Source organism: Chelonia mydas, chromosome 2 (genome assembly GCF_015237465.2).
Source record: "Chelonia mydas isolate rCheMyd1 chromosome 2, rCheMyd1.pri.v2, whole genome shotgun sequence".
In the NCBI taxonomy this organism is placed as follows: Eukaryota; Metazoa; Chordata; order Testudines; family Cheloniidae; genus Chelonia; species Chelonia mydas.
The window spans coordinates 222641932-222664477 of record NC_057850.1 but is presented as its reverse complement, the minus strand read 5'-3'; the positions used below and the strand labels follow the sequence as shown (position 1 = coordinate 222664477).

Below are 22546 nucleotides of genomic sequence, written 5' to 3'. Positions count from 1 at the left end.
TTCAAGAATCTTGGATCTCAAAATAGAGATGCGCAAAATAACCACAATTTACAATATCTAGCTTCAGTTATCTGGCCAAAAAAGGCCTAATCTGAAGATGCAGAGGAGAACCAATTTTTCACATTTTACAAACTCAGAAAAATGATTGAATTGACCTGAGGTAAAAGAAACTTTCCAGTAAACTTAAATCAAACCTCAGAAAATATTAATCCAAAAGGAATTTGTTGGAGAAAAGCATGACCAAATGAAAATTTGAATTCAATTTGAAATTCAGTATTAAAGCTGTGCCTGTTAGAATAAAATGAATGAAATTCAAGAATCACACTCCCTTCCTTAGGGCATGAAAAAAAGACTCATGGACTTACTACTAGGACACCCCTTAGATATTCTATATCTCTAAATTTAATGAAGACTAATGAATTAATACCCTCACACTGTTCTTATTTCACTTCTTGCGTGTGACATTCTGAAGTCAAAACTATTTTTTTTTAATTAGACAAAAAATGCATTTCTTGTGTTTTGTTTATTGTTCTTATTTAAAGGTGGAAGTAATTATACCTTTCTTTATTTCACAGATCCAGTCATATACATAGTCACAGTGCCTGTCATTCCATAACATGCTGGAATCTCCACTGAGTTCTCCACAAAGTTCCATTCCTTGATAATTATTGGGTTCTCCATAGGCCCAGTTTGTATATATCATCTATAGTGGAAATATAATTGTATTACTATTTTCTTCATAGAAAGAGATATTCTTCGTTGCAGCAGGAAAACCAGAGAGACCCAAGTTGGATTTCCAGTGTCAAGATGGAAGATAAAGCTGGTCAGAAAAATGGATTTTCTATTCTGTGGGAAATTCTGACATTTCAAAATTTGTTCACATTCTGAACTGGGATGAAAAGTCAAAATTTCTAAATTTCTCGCAGAATGGAAATTCCAAAAAAAAAACACAATTATTCAGAAACATCAAAACATTTTGAGAACATCAAAATATTTTGTTTTGATAAGGCAAAACTTTTTGTTTTTATGATGTTGAAATATTATGATAATATATTAAATAAAATATAACAGCATTAATATTTAATGCAATATAAAAGTCAAAACAAAATGAACTGAAACAAAATTGAAACAAAACATTTTACCTTATTGAAACAAAACAAAGAATCTAAATTATTCTTTTTAGAGAAACAAGGTGGGTGAGGTGATATCTTTTATTGGCCCAACTTCTGTTGGTGAGAGAGAGAAGCTTTAGAGCTTACCCAGAGCTCTTCTTCAGATTCTTTTCAACATTTTTTCCAGCTAAAATTGCATTGAAATCAACATATTCCCACAAAATATTTAAATTTCAACAAAATCATATTTTCCAAATGAAAAATGTTCTGTTGAATTTCCTTTTTATTTTTTTTTAATCAGTTCTACTGGAAAATAAACACACACAAAACCAAATTCACTACAGTTACTTCAGTTTTACACCTTGGCTTCAACAGAGTTACACTGGAATACAAGTAATATGACCTATCAAGTGCAGCACTCTGCAGGATCAGGTACTAAATTAGCTCTGGAAAAGGGTAAATTTACAAGACGTAAGCTATTTCCTCTTATGTTTTATTCCTTTTAATTTTTACAAAACAGAAGGGTAAAGGGGCAGCAATCCATGGCTCTAGGTGTTACAGACAATATTTTAAACTACCATTATTATATTTTACAATTACACCAATTTCACCAAGCCTTCATCACCAAAAATGGACAGGCAAAAAACAGACATTAAAAAAATCTCCTTCCTGTAGGGAAGTCAGAGCAATTTCTCTTCTGTGACTATACCTCTGTGTACACAGACTATCCTTATGGTCATATTAGTCACTTTTATTCTTCATTTTTTATTTTAAACACATTTTGCCAAAAAAAATAGTGTCTTGTACACAAAATCTGGCTATAGGATAGCTATTTATCAGCCTTGCACATGACAGCTTAATAGGGGTTCAGGAATATGATCAGGAATAAAATTATTTTAAAAAGCATGAGAATTACAGAGTCGGGGGGGGGGCGGACAATTGGAGAATAACTAAATCACTCACTGGAGACCCATCACTCCAAGCAAATCCATCATCAGGATTCAAATAGTATAAACCTATCCAGAATTTCTGATGATAGTATCCATTTTTCCTAAAACACAAGATATATAGACAGATTAAAGAGAAACAAGAGAAACATTTTTATATGAAATAAGATTCAAAAATGTAAATCACATCAAGAAGTTTCATAAACTTTCTGTGAAAATTACTCCTAAAATCTGTTGGAAAAGTACCTGAATATTGAGAATCTGTCACTTGATCATTTAAAATTAACTATTTACAACTGCTAGGATCATCTGTGGACTGGTAGATAGCACTGAAATACCAAGTCACATTTCTGAATAGGAGAGGTCCCAAATGCTGAGTTACCATATACTGGCCCAATGAAACATTCTGATTGAAACAATGAGTGTGAAGACTTATCTACATGATAAAGTCTCACCGGTTTAACTTCAGGTGTGATTTTACTGTGACTTCGCTGCAGCAAGAAATTGTACAAATGGTATAAAGAGGAGAACAAAGAGTCAAGAACAAAGTGGGGCTAGGGCTGGCCAGTAGGTATTTGGGCAGATTAACAAAGGTTTTTAGGCGTTTAATGATGCACATAGGTGTCTAGTGGGATTTTCAGAAGTGTCTAAATGAGTTAGACTTGCAATAAAAGTTATGCACTTTTGAAAATCGTATTAGGTCCCTACCTGCATCTTTAGGCAGCTAAATACCATTACAAAAAATGGCCTCATTGTCTGAAATTTATCTAGTCAAACTGTAAATGTTGACAACTTCCCCACTGGGGAGTTTTTGACTGTTTGTTTTTTTGTTGTTCTGGCCTTTTTTCCCCCAAGTTGGGGAGGGGCCGAATCAATAAAGTACTTTAACCTTATTGACTGGAGCACTTGTGTGACGGTCAAAGGTCCTGAATGGATGGAGCCAACCCATCCATTCAGGATCTTTGACAGTCACATAATGAATCAGATCAAGACTACAATAAAATCCACATATCCCAGGCATGGACTTAGCTCGCAGCTGCCCACACTCTGTTGGTTTTTCCTTTAATGAAGATGGGGATGGGGTGAGGCACCCAAAACAACATCTCCCTCCTTAAGCACAGGAGTACATACATCAAATATACTTGTATTCCCATATACCAGAAGATATGCAGTTTGTATATCAGCATTTATAATGTAAATATATGCTTGGGATTTTATTGCTATTTATTTATTTCAAAGGAATCAAATTGCATACAAACTGTCCTGCCCAATAAGGCCAACAACAGAACAGAAGCAGAAAAGGGGAACTTTTTATTTTAATCAGGTAAAAATGCAGTATTTTTATGCATGTAAAATTATTGAAAACCTCAAAGTTGTTTATTGCTCAGTATATTATACATAGTGATCATCAATGAAAATAACGGTGGTAAAACAGTGTCTCAATAATGGAAAGTTAAGATGGTCTCTAAAATTGCCTCTGGAAGTTGCACACACAGCTTGCATTTCCACATGCAGTAAAGTAGAAAACTGAGTAACTATCCTATCTGCATTCACAAAGTATTCTAAAGCCTGCTGACATCAATGATAAGACTTTGACTTCAATGGCCTTTGAATCAGGTCCAGAGCTCTAACCTGCACATACAAAATTTACAAGCATAATTTAAGGCCTCTTTGAAAATTTGGCCAATAATACTTGATTTAGGTGTTTTGGAATACAAGGGGATTGTTTCCAGAAGCTATTAGTAGAAAACCCTGTTTTGTGATGTGCACGCTGCTTTACTTAAAAAATACATTTGATCACATTGATAATGTATTACCCTATGTTACGAGTTCCCTTAATACAGACCAAGTAATTGCACTCACATTCACTGCACAGGAGCAAAACTTTTTGAAATTGTTTCAGCTACCTGGTTAGTTAGAGCTAGGGAACAATAAAAATCTTGACCAGTTTTATGTGAACATTTTCCTCCTTCTTCATAAATTTTCATATGTTGTACCAAATTACCTCTGTGGCAATTTTATAAATCCCCAAATAATATGCAGACAAAAGTACACCAATTCATTAATTCATTACACTTTTGGAATCCCTAACTAATTGTAAATATTACAATTCTAAAATATTTTAAATTGGATGACAAATATTGTACAAAAGTATGAATATTTAGCTGAAACCAGCTATTGCAGGAAGGATCAAAAGGCATTTTTTTCTCATTTAATGGATAAAGTGAAAAAATAACCATAATGTAGATAGATACTCACACTACAGAACGCCAAATAACATATTGTTCTTCTTTACCATTAATGGTGGCCAGATCTCCTCCTACAGCTCTACAAAAATCTTGAGATTCCAACCATGTTTTCTTTTGTTCTCTTGAAAAAGGCTAATGAGAGTATATTTTAAAATACTGTATGCATCATAGAATCAAAAACATGAGCTATTTCCCCTATGGATTTGATGTCAATCTAACAAATCAAAAAGCAGACGGTATAAAATTTAAAATGTGTTATACAGATTACAGAATGCCTTGTACACAGAATCTGACATGCAGACATTTGAGCCACAGCTAGCAGAGGGCACTGGTGAGACCAACCTCTACTATAATACAAACAATGAGGAAAAAACAGTCTAAAATTTAATAAGACTTAGAGATGTGGGAGAAGAAAAGTCGGGTTTGAACACCAGAGGTGAGAAGTGAGGGGAGCAGCTGCGAGCCTCTCTTGCCTATTGTTGTGTATTATTAAATATCTACTGGTGTCACGGTGTCTGCATTTCAGTGATGGGTGAGGTGACCCCTACCTATATCTTGTAAATCCTATTTACAAAACTCTCAGAGATCCTATCAGGATGGAGAGAAAATGTAGACGTCTAGTCTGCGTGGAAGTCATTATTGTTTAAGTTCTTTGCATTTCTATGTTTCAAACATGTACAGAGTCTATATTAATGCAGAATTATTTGCTGTACTTACTTTGAAGCAGAAACTAATACGATTGTTTGAATCCCATCCTTCCGGGCATGTGGGGGCAGGAGTCGTTGTTGGAATAGGTGGACGTGTAACTCCCTCAGCCCACTGTTTGCAGAGAAATTTTGCCTTTTCCTCACATTTCACAACATCCCATAATCCCCCGGCAAGTCCAGTCCTCATGGCAACACAGCCTGACTTTCGTCCTTTATACATATAAAAAGAAGTGAAAGCCAAACGGTGTATCACCTCGAACGTCATGAACTTTGAGTTCTGGCCTAATATAAACGAGTTATATTTCTGCACATGTTCAAATGGATAATTTTCAACTCACAAAGGTCATTCAGTGAATTTGAGGTACATACATGTCTAGTATACTTCGTCAGTACATATCATCCTGTTACCTTTTAGTGGCTGGCCCAAGCAGCTTCATAACCTTCTATTCTCTAACAACTACAGTTTTCCTCTGAACTCAAGTGGTAGAGGCCTATGGTTTTGGTGCTTTGTTCTCAGTTTTAACTGATCCCGGTTTTGGTCCCTTTTGATGACTGCAGTGTCTGTATCTATTTGGCCCATAGTTCTTTTACACATACCTTGTATGATTTACCAAAGCCAATATGCATCAAAAGCATTTGAACATAAAGGCTAACCACAGGGTCTTATGTTAAGTAATGCAGAATTTTGTTCACTATGGGCATAGCAAACGGTCAGCATTGTGTCTAGCAGCACCCTAAGTCCTACTTAAACCCTACTTTCAGAACTTAAGGGCTGCACAAGCCATTGGGCTGGCCTTCTGCAAAGGGGTGAATTACAACCACTCAGATGGAATTGAATCCATTGAAATATCCTCAGAAAACAAAGTGATCTAAACAAATCTGGGGTTTAACAGAACAAGATGTCCTAGGGACAGCTTGTTAGCAGAATGGCATGATATTTTCAAATTAAAAAACAGGTTTTTAGGATGAACACTTAGGATATCTTAGCTAATATTCACAAGGCTAATTTTCAATTCTATTTTTTTGGCCCCACTCATTCAGTGCTAGGTTACCCCAAACTAACTATATAACTGTTTAGCCATATTCCCTCTGGTAACATACTTATTATGATGGGGTCAAGTACATCACAAGACACCCTACTCCCTATTTCCTATCTTGCATTCTCTCTAAGCCACCACACACTACGTATTCCATGTCACCTCAGCCCCAACACTAACTCAGTCCTTCCCATTACAATGGCAAATCAGAACCCTGATTTCAATTTGAGCCTTTTCCAAGCTTGTCTACAATCACATGTCAACACTAATCAGCAGGCAAACATAATGCAGGTGTGCAGATCACTTACACCATTCACACCAAAGTAGCAAACCAAAATTCCTGACGATGATACCCTTCACCAAAGAAGCATCTGAAAACTGCCAGCCAATGTACAATCCAGCAGAGGATACAGAATGAATTGTTAAGGGAATTACAAATACATATATATATAGTCTAAACACTGAGTATTGCAGTGTGGGCCCTGTACTCCCCCCAACCAACGTTGTAGTGCTATATATACCTGGCATTTCTGAATTCCAGTGTGTGAATAAGACTGCTTCATCATTGGTCCACTTGAAAGTCCCCTTTTCTTGTATATTTGAAAGACCGATCCAAAAATATTTTTCAGGCCTCAGCCCTGTCAGACTAGTTAGAAAAGCTTGTTCATATCTGTATGAAAAGAAGACAATAGTCAAATTGGTGTTAAACCAATATTTGTACATTGCATGTCATTATCGTTTATAGTATAAGAGATATTAAATGAGTGGTTTAGGCATATTTATTTGTACAGCAGAGCTGAATAAAGTGGAATCATTCACAAAGGACATATTTGGCATATTTTGAATTTGTAATGTCTCTCACCCCTTTCCTTCTGTAGAGTAAACAAAATTATATGCCGGAGGACTGAAGTAATGTGAATAAGTGAAGGGGAAGAAAGGCACCTGGTGTGATCTTGGAATATAATCTTAATTCTAGAGAATTTACAGTAGTTCTATATTTTAAATATTTGGTGCTATATGAAAGACAGCAGTTTGGTGTTAAAATAACCACAAGTATCTACTCCAAATTAAGGGTTTGCCATACTACAGAAGAAGTAAACAAAAGTATGCAGTCTAGGGTGGTATTGACCAAAACTAAAATTCACTACTTCAACTGAGAATCATGAAAATCAAATCTGCCAACTAATAACCTCACATAAACAATGTGTGCTTATGGGGCTGGGAAGATGTAGAAATAAAAGTCAGCAATACATAGAAGGCTCATTGGAAATACAATAGAGATGAGAGTCTCGCAAAATCAAAACATCTAAAAAAAGTTTGCATATTTGTTATTGTTATTAATTCCAAGACCAGATGAATTTGCTGTTAATTATTTGTATTACAGTTGTACCAGAAATGTGCTATGCACTTGTACACATATCTAGGAAAATACAATCTATGCCACGTAGAATTTGCATACAGATCTACTAAGACACTACAGAAACAAATATGAGAAATTCTAAAGGACCCGCAGACCAAATATAAGTAAGTTCTGACTCCCCCTCTGCGTTCCTCCAACATGTAATACTGGATATTGTGCATTATCTCCTCATGTAAAATACATTGTATTTGGTTGAACGTGAAGGACAGAAAAGCTGGACAAGCACAAGTCCATGGGGCCGGATGCGCTGCATCCGAGAGTGCTAAAGGAGTTGGCAGATGTGATTGCAGAGACATTTGGCCATTATCTTTGAAAACTCATGGCAATTGGGGGAGGTCCTGGAAGACTGGAAAAAGGCTAATGTAGTGTCCATCTTTAAAAAAGGGAAGAATGAGGTTCTGGGGAACTACAGGCCAGTCAGCCTCACCTCAGTCCCTGGAAAAATCATGGAGCAGGTCCTCAAGGAATCAATTCTGAAACACTTAGAGGACAGGAAAGTGATCAAGAACAGTCAGCATGGATTCACCAAGGGCAAGTCATGCCTGACTAATCTAATGCCTTCTATGATTCTGGCTCTGTGGATGAGGGGAAAACAGTGGACGTGTTATTCCTTGACTTTAGCAAAGCTTTTGATACAGTCTCTCACAGTATTCTTGCCAGCAAGTTAAAGAAGTATGGGCTGGATGAATGAGGAGAGGCTGAGGGAACTGGGATTCTTTAGTCTGCAGAAGAGAAGAATGAGGGGGGATTTGATAGCTGCTTTCAACATCCTGAAAGGGGGTTCCAAAGAGGATGGATCTAGACTGTTCTCAGTGGTAGCAGATGACAGAACAAGGAGTAATGGTCTCAAGTTGCTGTGGGAGTTTTAGGTTGGATATTAGGAAAAACTTTTTCGCTAGGAGGGTAGTGAAGCACTGGAATGCGTTACCTGGGGAGGTGGTGAAATCTCCTTCCTTTGAGGTTTTTAAGGTCAGGCTTGACAAAGCCCTGGCTGTGATGATTTAGTTGGGGATTGGGTCCTCCTTTGAGCAGAGGGTTGGACTAGATGACCTCCTGAGGTCCCTTCGAACCCTGATATTCTATGATTCTATGACTTTCAGATAGAAATGAACTCTACATGTGGTTAGTTTGCTCATGTTTTAGGATCCTCTTTATGGAGACTAGGAGCAATTTGATATCAAACAAACAAAAAAATGTTTTTTGAAGTAATGGGCGTGGATCGGCTATGTTGTAAAGAAAATGACTCCAGAGGAACGAATTGAGGGCAGCGTGGCAGGGCCATTCACGCAACGGCCTGTATAGCCCTTGCAGGTTTTTCCCCCGGGGGGAATGGGTTGAATTGATGGTCCTCAAATATGCTCCAGGAGAATACTGATTACATTATCACCATTTCTGGGGTTGATACTCACATAGGAGACACTCTGCCTTATTTTCAGATGCTCCGGTTGCGGGAGCTGGCACCAGGAGCCAGCCAGGAACCTGAGTGGATGCTGCTAACGCTATGGAACCTTGGGGTAGGATGGTTATCAGAGTAGTGTGGAGATTAGCTGGCTGCACTCATATGGCAGAGCTATGAGACAAGTTTTAATGAATTCCTGCAATTACAGGGGTGGGGAAGCCAGTCAACAAATGGCCCATTACAGAGGAGCAGGTGCTGCGGTACATGGTGTCGCTGGCAACCTGTCAACCAGTGTCCTCAACAATCTTGAATAGCCTCCCAGCTGTTACGTTCGTCAGTGGACTAAATGGTTATCCATATCCATGTAGCGGTTTTAACTCAAAGGTTTCTGGTGCAGTGGTCACATTCCAATGGCCCGGGAGAAGTCCCATCGTTCTGCCACAGTTAACATTCTCACGGCTCTAGGCAGTCTTGTTCAGAGAAGCATTCTCGATAGCAACTTTTGGTGCTTTCGGGATCAGCGAGCTAGTTCCTGGGTTCTGTATGGGCTCTGCAGGAGGGAACTTGGAACCGTGTGACATATCCCTGCTTGTCCCTGCCAGTGTATTAAACTTGCAACAGTCAACTTCTGATCAAGGAGGCTGGGGAGAATCTGTTATTGTCTGGGAAGCCAGTAAGCCTGGTTCTGCCCCATGGAATTTGGTTCCCACTCATCCAGAATCAGGGCCACAACAGCAGCAATACAGCTGTGTATGGGGGAAGAGGCAATTTGGACAATTGAGCACTGGCATTCGGAAGCGTACAAAACATGTGTGCGACCTCAGGTGGTGAGTCAATATTAATGTGTTGTAATTTCATTCCAGATGGACACAGGATTGTTTTCTATATGCATAAGCAGACATCCTAGTAGCCCTGAGAGTTCGCAACTGGATCCCAGTGACGGGGCGAGCCTGAGTTGGCATAGGAGGAGGAGCATGTTATTGGACCAGCTGATGCCACTGCTGAACGCTGTGGGGACCCATCAGCGGTCACCGATATAACAGTGGCACGCCTTGGATGCCACTATTTGGGATGTGGAAATGGTTTGAATTGATGCCCAAAAAGGGACTTGAGGCTGATCCTTCAGTTTCTCCAGGAGAATATAAAAAATGTATGGTTGGACATGCATTAACACAGGGTCTGGCAGAGAGTCATGGAACACCATCTAGGTGGACAAGGCAAGGAGGACGTGAACAGGGTGATGGCCAAATTCCTTGGGGTCATAAGAAGCTTGGCAATTTCACAACCTGGGGCTCCAGAATTATTCAGGGAGGGTGGCGTTCCCCTACCAGGCTTTGCTGCAGATTTGTTCTGGCCGATATAAAAGGGGGTATTAGGAGATGTCTGGGAACCCAACTGGGTTTGGGGGGAAAGCAGCCAAGCTAATTGCTGGCACCGCCTTGTGGCAGAAAGTATAGAGTGACCAGATAAATGGTTTGGAAAAGGGCTTAAAAATGAGGTGTTCATTAAAGGAATGAAATGGGAAGGGGGAAAGGGTTGTTGGGGCTCCTATGTCTGGTATGGCAGGGAGCCAACCCCCATTTCTTATAGCCCACCTTAATCCTTCTACAAGGCAGGGGGTGGATGGTAAGGTCCTGGCAATGAATTGGCTGGGTGACCTGGATGGAAAAAGAGGGGGAGCCCCCTGGATAATTCCTGAATGAACATGGAGTTACCTGCCCTATACACTTATCTGCCAGGTAGCCACAAACATCTAACAATAAAGTTGTGGCCTAATTAAAACCATATCAAATGTCTCCTGTCCTTTCGGCCATAGCCAGAAAATGCTCATATGACTTTTTTTAAAAGAGCAGCTCTACTCCAGAAGAAGTAACTAGATAAAAATAGCCCCTTCTCACTCAGAAGATCTGCTTCCTGTGTGGGATTCAGGGCCCTAGCTATTCATTTGGCAACAAAAATAGGGTTTTTTCAGCTTTTTAGTCTTGTAAGCTCTGCAGAGCCAACACGACTCAGACAGAGCAAATGTAGTTCTATTTTTGTGTGTGCACATCAGCAACAGAATTGTTTACTAATTTCCAGTCACTCACACCTGTGGCAACCTCACTGACAGGAATAGGTTTGCACAGATGTAAATGAGCAATTAATTTGCTCTCCAGGGCCAATATAATGGTGAATTCAAATTTCATGGCAGTCACCCATCTCTACAGTGTGCTGATCCACACCCTTGGATTTGGGCACCCACCCACCTACACACAGGTTTTGAGAGGTTCAATATCCCATTCTAATTTTCTGCCTCAAGCCCGTCTCTGACTTTGCTCAACATTGGGAATTTTATTCTGATGATCTAGACTATTTTAGGATTTTGAGACTCCTAAGGTTCTGTAAGCCGCCAGAACAGCGGCCTTTACCATACCTGTTTTCAACAGTAGCTAGGTAAGCCTGGTTCCTTCCACACGTTTGATTTGCTTCATAAAATGATGCAAACGTACTTGCAATCATGTAACAATGAAAGCCATGTCTTTTCCATCCCTGTCAAAATAAATATGAGGCAATCACACAAGCTTGTTGGCAAAGTGTGATGTAAAACTCATTTCTAGTCTCTGTTTTTAGAACACAAAGTTACTGTTAGACCATGGGGCAACTAACAAACAATAAGAATGAAGGGGTCATAATGTGAACAACAAGCGGAGATAGAAAATAAGTTAGCAAAATATTTCCTTGAAATAAGTAGAACATGGAAGTGTTTATTCAGCAGTGAGGTGCTGACTCAGTTTTCCTGTAGCGATATCTCTTTCCTAAAGGACATTTAAAAAAATAAATAAATAAAAACTGAGCCAGTGCAGAGCTTCGGGTTATCTTTTCTTTGTCTGCTTATCCAACAGTAAAACTGCCTCAGTTATATGTACAGACTGGAGAAGCAAAGTGGAATATTCTATCAGAAATTTGGATCTAGTTCAATGCAAAAGCATTGTGGGTCTTCAGTAGCACACAAGACCCAGAAGGACTTGGATGTTAAATGTATAATACACATATATAAAAGTATCAACTATAAGATACACATTAATGAAAAATGGTAGACTCATAAAGCTACTTTGACTATAAAAAAGCCAGATACTTTAATCTCTGAGTCACGTGTAGGCTCCACAAAATTGTTGATAAATCTTTTATATCTATTATTAACTAGGAACAACATCCCTTTATAACATAGTGTTTCATGAAACAAAATGTCACATAAAATGAGTTTTTAAAAATGCTTCTGATATGCCTGTGTTCACGCCTTCTCCCCAGCCTCAGGGTAGCATTACTTCACCTCAATAATCCTGCAAGGAGAACTTGATTCCAGGGCAGGAAAGTGATAATCTTCTTCAGGAACTATAGGTTTGGGGTACTTAAAACAGAATTGTGAAGCATGGGCTAAAGGGCAGCTGGAAGCTAGATCTATTTACTCTTCCACGTATGCCATATGTCCTACACATTATGAAGACTGTGGAGGCCACATGCACCAGTAAAGCCAACACAGACCAATTTTTGGCTGTCCACCCTTATCCTCACAGTAATCTGGTTTGGTATTTAATGTCTCGATTGTTCCATGCTTATTCAATTCACACAACTAATTTTGCACTTACTCTTTGACAGCCTGGATCAATGATCTCCTCTTCCCCACTAGCTTCTGCCAAAGGTTTCCTTTTACAGATGTATGCAAGTTTCTTTTCACAAGCATGATCTGCCCAGTATCCATCCTGAAAATGGCATAAGGAGAGAAACTTATCCATCAAGTGGGCCTTATACTCTTTCAAAAAAAATTTTCATTAGTTCTTTAATATTAACAACGTTCATGGATATTTATTTTTGTAGCGTTATGAAAGGGGAAAACTTAGATCTGTGATTTATTTTAAGTTATTCCATCTACAGTATGAGTAAATGAATCTTGGGTAGCCGGTTTTGACTACTGAATTTAATGTAAGTAATTACATGACCAACCCTTTTTAACATGGTCCTTTTTTGGTGAGTGTATATACATATAATATGACAAGTAAGAAATAAAAGTAGTCATTCAAATGATATTCTATATATATTTATTTCATTTGTGTTAAATACTTTGGATGAGATGTACCCACTGCATACATATTTACACACACACCCACTACACACCACAGTCTCATTTAGAAACATCTATCAGTGATAGTGTTGACCAAATATAAATTGAATAAACAAAATCCTTTTTGCTAATTTATGAACTTTAGAGTTGGGTTTTACCATCATAGCCTTTTTAAATTTAGGGGCTTCATAAGCAAATGTCGAAATATTAATTCCCTAAGCAACAGAGGTGATCATACTGCTGCCAGGATGACAGTGCTTAGGTATGCTCCTATTGAAATGTTGGATCTCTGCCATGAAATGTGTTTGTCTCACTAAACTGTATCTGTTTTCAGGATGTAGACTGGCGTGAGAGGTTAAAAAAAAAAGTATAGTATTCCTTTGACAATGCTGTCGAAAGCATATATGAAAATACATACAAAATTTCACTTGTTTGTTTCCCCAGAGACAGACTTAAAAACCTACAAAAAATGACCTAAGAGATTTTTAAATGTATAAATGTATTCCAGTATTAAGATCCTCTAGCTCAAAACCTGTCAAGACTAGAAGCAAGCGCTGAGGTTTCCTTCATATTTCTTTAGCTCTAGGCCTAAGTGGTCTGCCATATATAAGCCTTGTGTGGCTTTCAGGACAGCTGAAAAGATGATTTGTATTGTATATTTATTTCTCCTCTTTCACCTTTAGCTCCCTCACCAATGGTGAGATATTTTGCTAAATGAAAAGCAGGTTTTGCTATTGAAAACTATTTTTGCCTTGATAAATAGGTGAACCTGCAGTGGGTGGTAAGTACAAGTATTTCACACCATCACAGATCTGGCAAAAAAAATTTTTTTTGCTGGTGTCATATAGCTGTGCCCTGCATGACTATCTCTTTTATCTAAGCTCCTTCTATTTGCCTATCATATTTGTCACTGTACCTCATTTTTCTGGGAGTAGTGCTAACAAGTAGCCCTAATCAAAGCAGCCTGACAATAGTAGTTACATGATTTCTCTGCAACAGTTTGTCTTAATACACTGAATAATCCCTTTTCTTGCATATATAATGAACAGGGCACACCCAACAGAGAATTTATAATAAATTCATGCAAAATATCTAGCCCACATAAACCCAAGGTCTGGGATCCAAATGTTTTTTCCAGAAAATCTGGGCTCTTTTATTAACAGGATTTCTCCTTAATATCAAATAAACTGGTTAGTCTCTAAGGTGCCACAAGTACTCCTTTTCTTAGTGAAGTTCATAAATCTGTGCAATTTGTTAAGTTATACAGCCTCTGCCCAGTCAAAGCAGAAAAATTCCCAAGTCTTAAACTAATTCCCCACCCCCACACCCCCATTCTCCTGGAAGCCACAGTCACACATGTTCATGTGTCTCATGGAATAGGTAGGTGTATTCTTCTGAAGCCCAAATTCACAGGAGACCTTCAGAGTAGTGGATTCAGAATACCATAGCAACACAAGGAGTTAACCTTTGCGAAAAGTCATTGTATGGCCTGTCTTGCCCATTTATTATGAAACTAATGAAAACAACTTCATAGCACATTTAAACACTGACTAGATTCCTCTAAAAGTAACTCTAAAAACCTTTGGAACAACAAAAGTTAGTTCATATAATATTACCCCCAATTCCCATGCTCTTGGACAGAAAAATGGATCAAAAGAAAAACAAGCTGACATGAAACAGATAACTGGATTACTCTACCTGTCCTTTCATGACAACACAATCTTCTTGCCTGTTGTTCGCATGGGTTGGTTCGCCACGTAGCCACTTGGTGTATGTCACAGGAGTCCCATCACTCCATTCAAAATACATCTGAACTTTACGATCATTCAGTCCAATCCACAGCTCATCCGCTGGCTCTAAAAATCAAATTAGGAGATTTGCTAATAATCATTCTATACAGTATGAACTTTCAGTTCCATTCTGGAGTGAGGAATTTATGCCCATGTAAGGGGGCTGTTGCCCCCTTACTAACATTCAGTGGGGGTGTTTTAGTTGCTAGCTCCCAGTACTAAAAAGGGGGAAGGGTCGATGGGGAATCAGGACCCTGAGACTGACAGCCCCCAGGAACAATGGGGAGAGGTCAATGCTCCAGGTCAGCCTGAATGACAGGGCCAGTGGACTAATCAGGGAGTCAGGAGGACAGGGAGATCCCATCCTCCGTGTGAGCTGGATTTGCCTGGGTCAGACAGAGTGGGGCTAAGCTAAGGAGAAAGCAGGGGCCCAAGCTAAACTCGGGGGCAGAGCTGTGCCAGATCCAGAGGGACCAGAAAAGCAGCCCAGAGAGAGCAGACGCTGTCCTGGGAGCAGAGCTGCAGCCCCAAAGCCAGAGGCACAGCCCAGAGAGAGCAGACTTGCCCTGGGAACAGAGCTGCAGCAACCAGAGCCAGAGGGGGCAGAAAAACAGCCCAGGAAGCAGGTCAGTGCTGGGAGCAGAGTCACAGAAGCAGCCTTCAGAGCAGACCTGTCCTGGGAGCAGAGCTGCAGCAACCAGAGCCGGAGGGGCCAAAGAAGCAGCCCAGGGAGCTGGAGGCAGAGCAGCAGTGCAGAGACAGAGTGGTGCAGCTGGGGCTGGAGCAGTCTGGAGCTGGGTGCGGTGAGCAGCTGGGGAGAGGGAGGGGGACCCTGGGCAGCGGGCCCAGCACAGGGAGACGCCTCAGCCAAGGGGCTCTGCAGGCCAGGCTTGGATCGTAACCCCGACAGGGCGGGGGCGACACTGGGAAGAAGGGTCCTACCACTTAGAGCCTGAGAGCGTCTGGCCACCACCAGAGCAAGTGTCCAACCCACAGCATCCCTGCAGCACAGCCAGGGCCTGAGAAGGAGGCCTGGGACTTACAAGGAACAGACTGTGAACTGCCCTGACATTCCAGAGACACTGTTTGTGATGTTCCCTGCCACAGAGCGGGGTGATGTGTTTCCTTTAACCTTTCCCATGTTTCCTTATTCTTTTTAAAATTAATTGTTGATTAAATAAAGCATTTGCTTTAATTTGTATGTAATGGTCAGTGGGTCAGAGAAGTGCCCAGGGCAGAGAGAGTACCCCAGAGTGGGGACACCCTACCCCCTGTCCTAGGTGACCACAACAGGGTTGGGGGTCGAGCCCCCCCAGGAATCCTGGGCCCAGCCTTGTTGGGGTTACGAGGACTCTGCCAGACAGGAGAGTGGAAGGGGAGTCCTCAAGGGCGGGGAGGCCACTGGGTAAAGGAAGTGGGAGCGAGGACTCGGATCCTTTCGCTAGCCCACTTCACCGAGGTAGTGCAGAAGCCAGGAAAGTTCCCCACAATAGCAGGACTATTCCCCCGCTTACAGTCAGGAAGGTTAAGAAACAGCTTCTGGAAGTAAGTCTCTGCTTTAGAAACCATGCTGGCTGTTCCTCACATGTCTACTTTTGTTATCAGGAAGGGTCATCCCCCAAAGTGGGGAGATAACCTGACTACAACAGCTGGGTCTCAGATTTCCTCCAAAATGCTAATTTATCTAAACTGTATTATTATTAAAACAATTATTTTTAGTATCGGGGGTAGCCATGTTAGTCTGTATCCACAAAAACAACGAGGACTCCGATGGCACCTTAAAGACGAACAGATTTATTTAATCCATAAAAGTTTATGCTCAAATAAATCTGTTAGTCTTTAAGGTGCCACCGGACTCCTAATTATTTTTAGCTCAGCTTTCCAGGTTCAGATTTCTTGTAAATTGCTGTGACCTAAATAGCCTTTCATGAATTTCTAAAAATGGCCCTTTTTAAAACAAGGTACGTACTTTCCTTATGTTGCTACTCTTCAGTACAAACAATGAGCAAAGCAGAATTGTCCTCATTCTCATTGTTTAAAAAAAAATTATACATTATCTTGTAATGTTGACAATCTAAATACTTGTCACGTTTCCCAACATACTGCAGGTCGTTCCTGTTCTTGAGAATACTTTATTCCTCTCCCAACTAAAATGTGCAGTAGGAGCTTCTTAGATTTCCCCCTCTTCACATGCCTCCACACCAAGCAAAACTATTTGTCTTCATTTCTTAAGTCATTTACATCTTATCCAGACCCTATCTATCGTCTCTTGTGTGGTATAGAGCCATTGACCCGTCTTCACTCCAACAATCATGCCAGTCTGTCACCTATCAGTCCATTTTTCCCACAAACACCTTAATACTTTTCCCCATGCTCCCGTTTATGTGTGGGGAGTAGCTATAAAAATCCACAAAGCCACCACATTATTCTCCTTCAGATCTCTCCTATAACTCAACTCAACTATGATGCCTACAAAATACATGACCATGGTTAGATGTCTGATGTGCTGTGTGATCACTGCTTAGTACGCGAATCATAAATTTCTCACTGTTACCTTGTGCTCCCCGTCTGTTGTATCCACTTGTTGTGACCTGTCATATACATAGACTGTGCTTTAAGGCTCATGACTCTCGTAGAGACAAAAAAACCACCTCGATGAGAGTCATAAGCCTTAAAGCGCACAGGCTCCAGCGCTGAATTGGCAGTGTAAACACATTACAGCACAGAAAGCAATTAATTGGTCTCCGGAAGTGTCCCATAATCCCTCAAGTGGTTGCTCTGCTCACTGTTTTGAACTCGGCTGCCCTGGAGACATGTGCTCCTCCCCTTTCCAAGCTCCATTTCTGATAGCCCTTGCATGCTGTGCTAATCTGCTCTGGGACACAAAACAAACCATTCATGTGGAATGCTTGTGCTGTTGAACACAGAGGCAGGTGTGTGTGTGAGAGAGAGAGAGAGAGAGAGAGAGATTGCTGTGCAAAGAGCTGGGGACGGAGGCAGGGGCTGATGTCTGAGTTTCCCCCTCCCCCTGCCTTTGGACTGGGTGCTTCCTGCCACTGTCTGAACTTACAAGACATCATGCTGACACACTCTCTGTCCCCCAAAACACACCATCTCTCCCCAACTCCATACACACACAAAGTCACTCCAAGTCACACAGTCTGCCCCCCCGCCTTCAATTGAAAAGCGGCAATGTAGTAGGATGCCCATGGAACAATAGGATTGGGAAACCTGCATCATGTGACTTTGTGCCTGCCCCATGAGGCACAAACACTTTCCCAAAACACCCTGCAGCCCCTTGCACAGTGGGATAGATACCACAGTGCACTTCTCTCTTTGCCTTTGCAAGAGCTGCTAATGTAGATGCACTCCACTGTCACAAGAAGCACAGTGTGGACACGCAACAGCGGTTTAATTCCAGCGCTTTAATAGAAGTGGTATAACTTGTTGCGCAGAAACTTGCTAGTGTAGACATACCCCTAGTGACATTACTGCCAAAAGAAAAAACTATTAAGGTAGTAACAGAGGGCAGCATAGATTTTTGATCCCAGGCTAAAATTTTCCAGTGGAACAGTTTTCTGTTGGAAAATGCTTATTTAACTAAATCTAAATGTTTGTCAGGAATATATCAATTTTGTCCCCATCAAGATGAAAATGAGCCTCTTTTCTATCTTCCTTTAGATCTAAATGCAAGTCATACTTCCTTGAGAAGATCTAATTCCCCAGCAGGAGGGAAGACACACACACACACACACACACACTCTTAAAAAGAAGACTGAACACCTGTCACATTTCAGAAGAACATCGCCCAGGAGTGAGAGGAGAAAAATCAAACATCTATTCATGAACCAAAAACAAATGATTCTGCTTAGAATCCCATGGTAGTTGTCGAAATACTATTGTGACAGGTGCATTTGGAGTGCCATGCATAGACAGATCGATAAAACATCCCTATATTACAAATGAGAAAATGGAGGCAGACAAAAATTAAATAACTTTCCCCAAGATGCACAGTGAACACATGGCAGATCTGGTAGCAGACCCCAGATCTTCTGACTTCCAGTCCTGTCCACATTAATCAACAGACATTGCTTCCTCTCACCTACTCCTATACATTGATAGTAAAGATCTCAGTCTCTACAAAGATGGCAGTTATTTGCATCAACTCTGGGTGGAGGGAAGAGGGCAGGAAGGGACTGGGGAATAAGATGTTGAGTCTGATGTAGTTAACAACTACACACTGCAAACACTTTGTCACAGCTTCTGAACTAAAATTTTGTTATCTATAATAATTATACTTTTATATTTTGCTTCCAACATTCGGAGATTTAACTTAAACAACTTTTCACCCATTTTTGTACAGGATAAATTTCTGAAACACATTCTCTTCCTTTAAACAACAGGTAAAAGCAAAATTTTGGGACAAAAATTCTGCTCTCACTAACACCAGCCTAAATCTGGAATACCCCTACTGACTTCACAGTTTCCCTGAATTACACCTTGCAAATAAATGAGAACAGAATCTGAACTTTTTTGCATCCAAGTGCCCCAGCTGGGACCTTACCATCACCCCCGTCTCAAAGGAGGGTTAAGGTGGGCTATATGGAAAGGGAGTTGGCTCCCTGCTGTGCCAGTCATAGGAGCCCTGAACACCACCCCGCCTTTTGCTCCTATAACCAACACCTAAGTCCTTTACCAAACCATTTATCTGGTCATTGCATGGGTGGTGCATGACTCCTCCATCTGAGGGGGCTGGGTGCGCCCGGACCGTGGCCCTGCCTTGAGGCCCACTGCTGCTCAGCCTCCTTCCCCCAAAGTCGTGCCCACACTCCACCTGTGGCCCCGCTCAGCCCCCTAACCCCAAGCCCTCCCAACCCACCGTTCGTGCCTCTTCGCCCCCTCCCAGAGGCCTCCCTGTGGGCAGAGCAGGGATGGGAAGAGGCGGAGGGAAGGCAGGGCCTTGGGGCGGAGCGCCAGTGGGGCCCCAGCCAGGGCACCCTTTCAGTGACGGCGCACTCCAGAGGCGACAGGCCAGCTGTCTGGGGAGGCTTAGCCTCCCATGGCCTCTTATGCCCATCACCTATGGGTCACTGTATCCCTTCCCTATGGATTACCTGCACTGGACACCCCAACACAAACTTACATAATCAGTTGCAACTCTCATCACTGCTCACCATAACAAAGCCCTCCCTGAACCCGCTTTGGGGAAGGCGAACAAAACCCCACTCCACCTAGGCCAAACTGGTGGTGAGAGAAAAATTTCTTCCCAGCGCCCATGAAAGGATATTGCACACAGGCACCCACAGTAAGTCCCGACCAAACCTGGTATTTTGCCACCTACAAGGGGAGGAAGGGTGGGTGGTGCTCTCCTTGGTGCAGGGAAAAGGGGCTTCTCCCACTGGGCTAGTCCCTTTTCAACTCCCCAGGCCTTCGGGTTGCTGGGGGATGAGTCAGCGTCACCACGCTGACCCCTCCCGTTTTGCAGCAGCCTCTGAGCCTCTTTCCCACCCCTAAAGCGCTATTCCCTCTCCCCCAGCAAGCCAGACAATGTCCTCCCCACCCCACATAAGGTGCAGTGCCGTCATTCTTCGGCAACACAGCAACAGACACATATGGAAAGTTCTACCGTTCTGAAAGATTCTACTGGTTTTGTTAGATTTCCCCCTTTTAAAGATAAGGAATCTCTCCGGTACAAGTTGATTCTTTCAAGCTTTTGGAACTTCTGAAGTGCACCTAGTGTACTTGGGGCATTACTAGAAGATTGTTCATTTTTCAATATACATATTGGCAGGGCCCTGTAGAAATACTCACTGTACCCAAGCTGCGAGACAATAAAGCTGTACTCTTCAACATTGTGGATACTAGCCAGATCACCATCCTCCTTTCTACACGAAGTTAAGGCATCTTTCCATATTTTGGTGTCTCTTTGAATTATGTAACAATGACCTGCATATGCCATCCACTGAGCAGGGCATTTAATAGGCACATTAGTCTCTGAAGGAAAAATGACAATGAAAGATTTCAGAACAGTACAAAAAAAGGGAGAGGAAAATTACATAAACATGGAATTAATAGTCTCCTGCTGATCCACGTATCAGTGTCAGGATGCAAAGTCTGTCATCCCAAATGCTTTGAAGCCCTCAGACTTTGCCACACCAATTTTTATTTATTTATTTATTGTTGTAGATTGCTGTGGTCCTCTAGTGGAAAAACAGATTTTTGCAGCATTAGACCAGCATATTCCTTGAGTTCATGAAAATCCTCTTCCTCTACAAAAGTAAAGGGCTACACAGGTACTACAAATAGTTTGGGCAGTTTGCAGTACTATCATTTGGATAGCACTTAGTTATAGACTGTCATGTAATGAGCACTCTGCTCTCCCATAACCCATATACACAGCTTGGCTAGATGCAACTCATAATCTCTAGCACTGACTTTAACCAACAAGCTTAATGTCAAATATGTGCTTAAGTGCACCGTTGGACTGGGACCTAGGCCACTTTTTTCCTTCCTTCTCGGGGGACCGGGTCCTGGAAGGCACCGAGTGCCACCAACTACCCTTTACATCAAAAGGAGTTGAGGATACACAGTGCTTTGGAAGATCACACCCTGCTTCCTTCCATGATTCTTACTCCCAATGGACATTTAGTAAATTGCTTTACTGTGTGCATCTCTGCCAGCACCATATTGCTGCTGTCATCGCATTTACTCAGGGATTCCTTTGTGGTCAGGAACTTTTGTCTCCCTTCTTTTACTCCTCCACATTACTGCTACGCTGAGACGGTGATGCTAAATCTGAAGCATAAGAAATGAAGTGGCAGCTCCTTCACCAGGAAAATAGATGCAGTGCGAGTCAGTATTTCATGGGCAGTTTATTTCTGATGATCAGTTAGTATTATACTTTCAGAAGTTCTTTGTTTTCTCAAGACTGATCACTAGCAGATATGTCACCATTATTAAAAAAAAGAATACAAGTTAAACTAGGCAGTGGAGTGATAGTAACACTAAGTCAGGAAAGCAATAGTTGCAGGAAAGCAACTTTAAACATGTGTTTAAGTCCCACTAATTTCCATGTAATTTAAGTACATTCTTAAGTGCTTTAGGCCTTGTCTGCACCAAATACTTTATCAACCTCGCTACATTTCTCAAGGCTCAAGAGACATCCCTGAGAGATGTCGTTACGCCGACCTAAACCCCAGTGTAGACACCATTAAGTCAACAGAAGAATTCTTCTGTCAACCAAGCTACCTCCTCCGAGGGGGTGGACATACTATAATGAGGGGGAAACCCTTTTGTTGCTGTAGTGTCTACACTACAGTGGCCTAGCTGCAGTTGTGCTGCCACCATGCTTGTAGTGTAGATATAACCTTAGGGATGGAGCCTTTTAGAAGGCATAATTTAATTAAAGCCAGCATTAAAGAATTGTTCAGTGTTCTATACAAATATACACTGACCACACATTGGCGAAGTGGGAGAGGGACTAAAAAAAAAAGGTTAGATCGTCAAAAGATTTGGAAGCTGAGGGCCTGATGTCTGTTGTTCGTAGGCACAGGGGCAGCAAGTTATATGGGCCGGTGGTGCACGGGCTCCAGCAAATTCAGGGCCCAGGGGCCCAGTCTCTCCCCTGCACACCTCCCCCAGCCCTGCCTGCCGCCCCCACGCACCTCCCCCGGAGCGTCCCCCGGCCTCGCCTGCTGCCCCCGCACGCCTCCCCCGAACGTCCCTGCCTGCCCCTGCAGCTCCGCACTGCACTCCCTTGCCAGCCACTGCTGGCTACAAGGGAGCG

General features: G+C 41.6%; 1 protein-coding gene across 1 annotated transcript in view; it reads right to left on the bottom strand.

The window, feature by feature from the left end:
• The window catches only part of LOC102933096 (macrophage mannose receptor 1), an 87084-nt gene that overhangs the window by 43137 nt on the left and 21401 nt on the right, over nt 1-22546 (bottom strand). The window contains exons 7-15 of the mRNA XM_007058456.4: nt 20572-20754; nt 14669-14826; nt 12498-12611; nt 11285-11400; nt 6574-6722; nt 5026-5225; nt 4319-4440; nt 2076-2163; nt 559-703 (exon numbers count right to left, since the gene is read on the bottom strand). Of these exons, the coding sequence (XP_007058518.2) occupies nt 559-703; nt 2076-2163; nt 4319-4440; nt 5026-5225; nt 6574-6722; nt 11285-11400; nt 12498-12611; nt 14669-14826; nt 20572-20754 (1275 nt within the window). The remainder of the gene's footprint in view (nt 1-558; nt 704-2075; nt 2164-4318; nt 4441-5025; nt 5226-6573; nt 6723-11284; nt 11401-12497; nt 12612-14668; nt 14827-20571; nt 20755-22546) is intronic.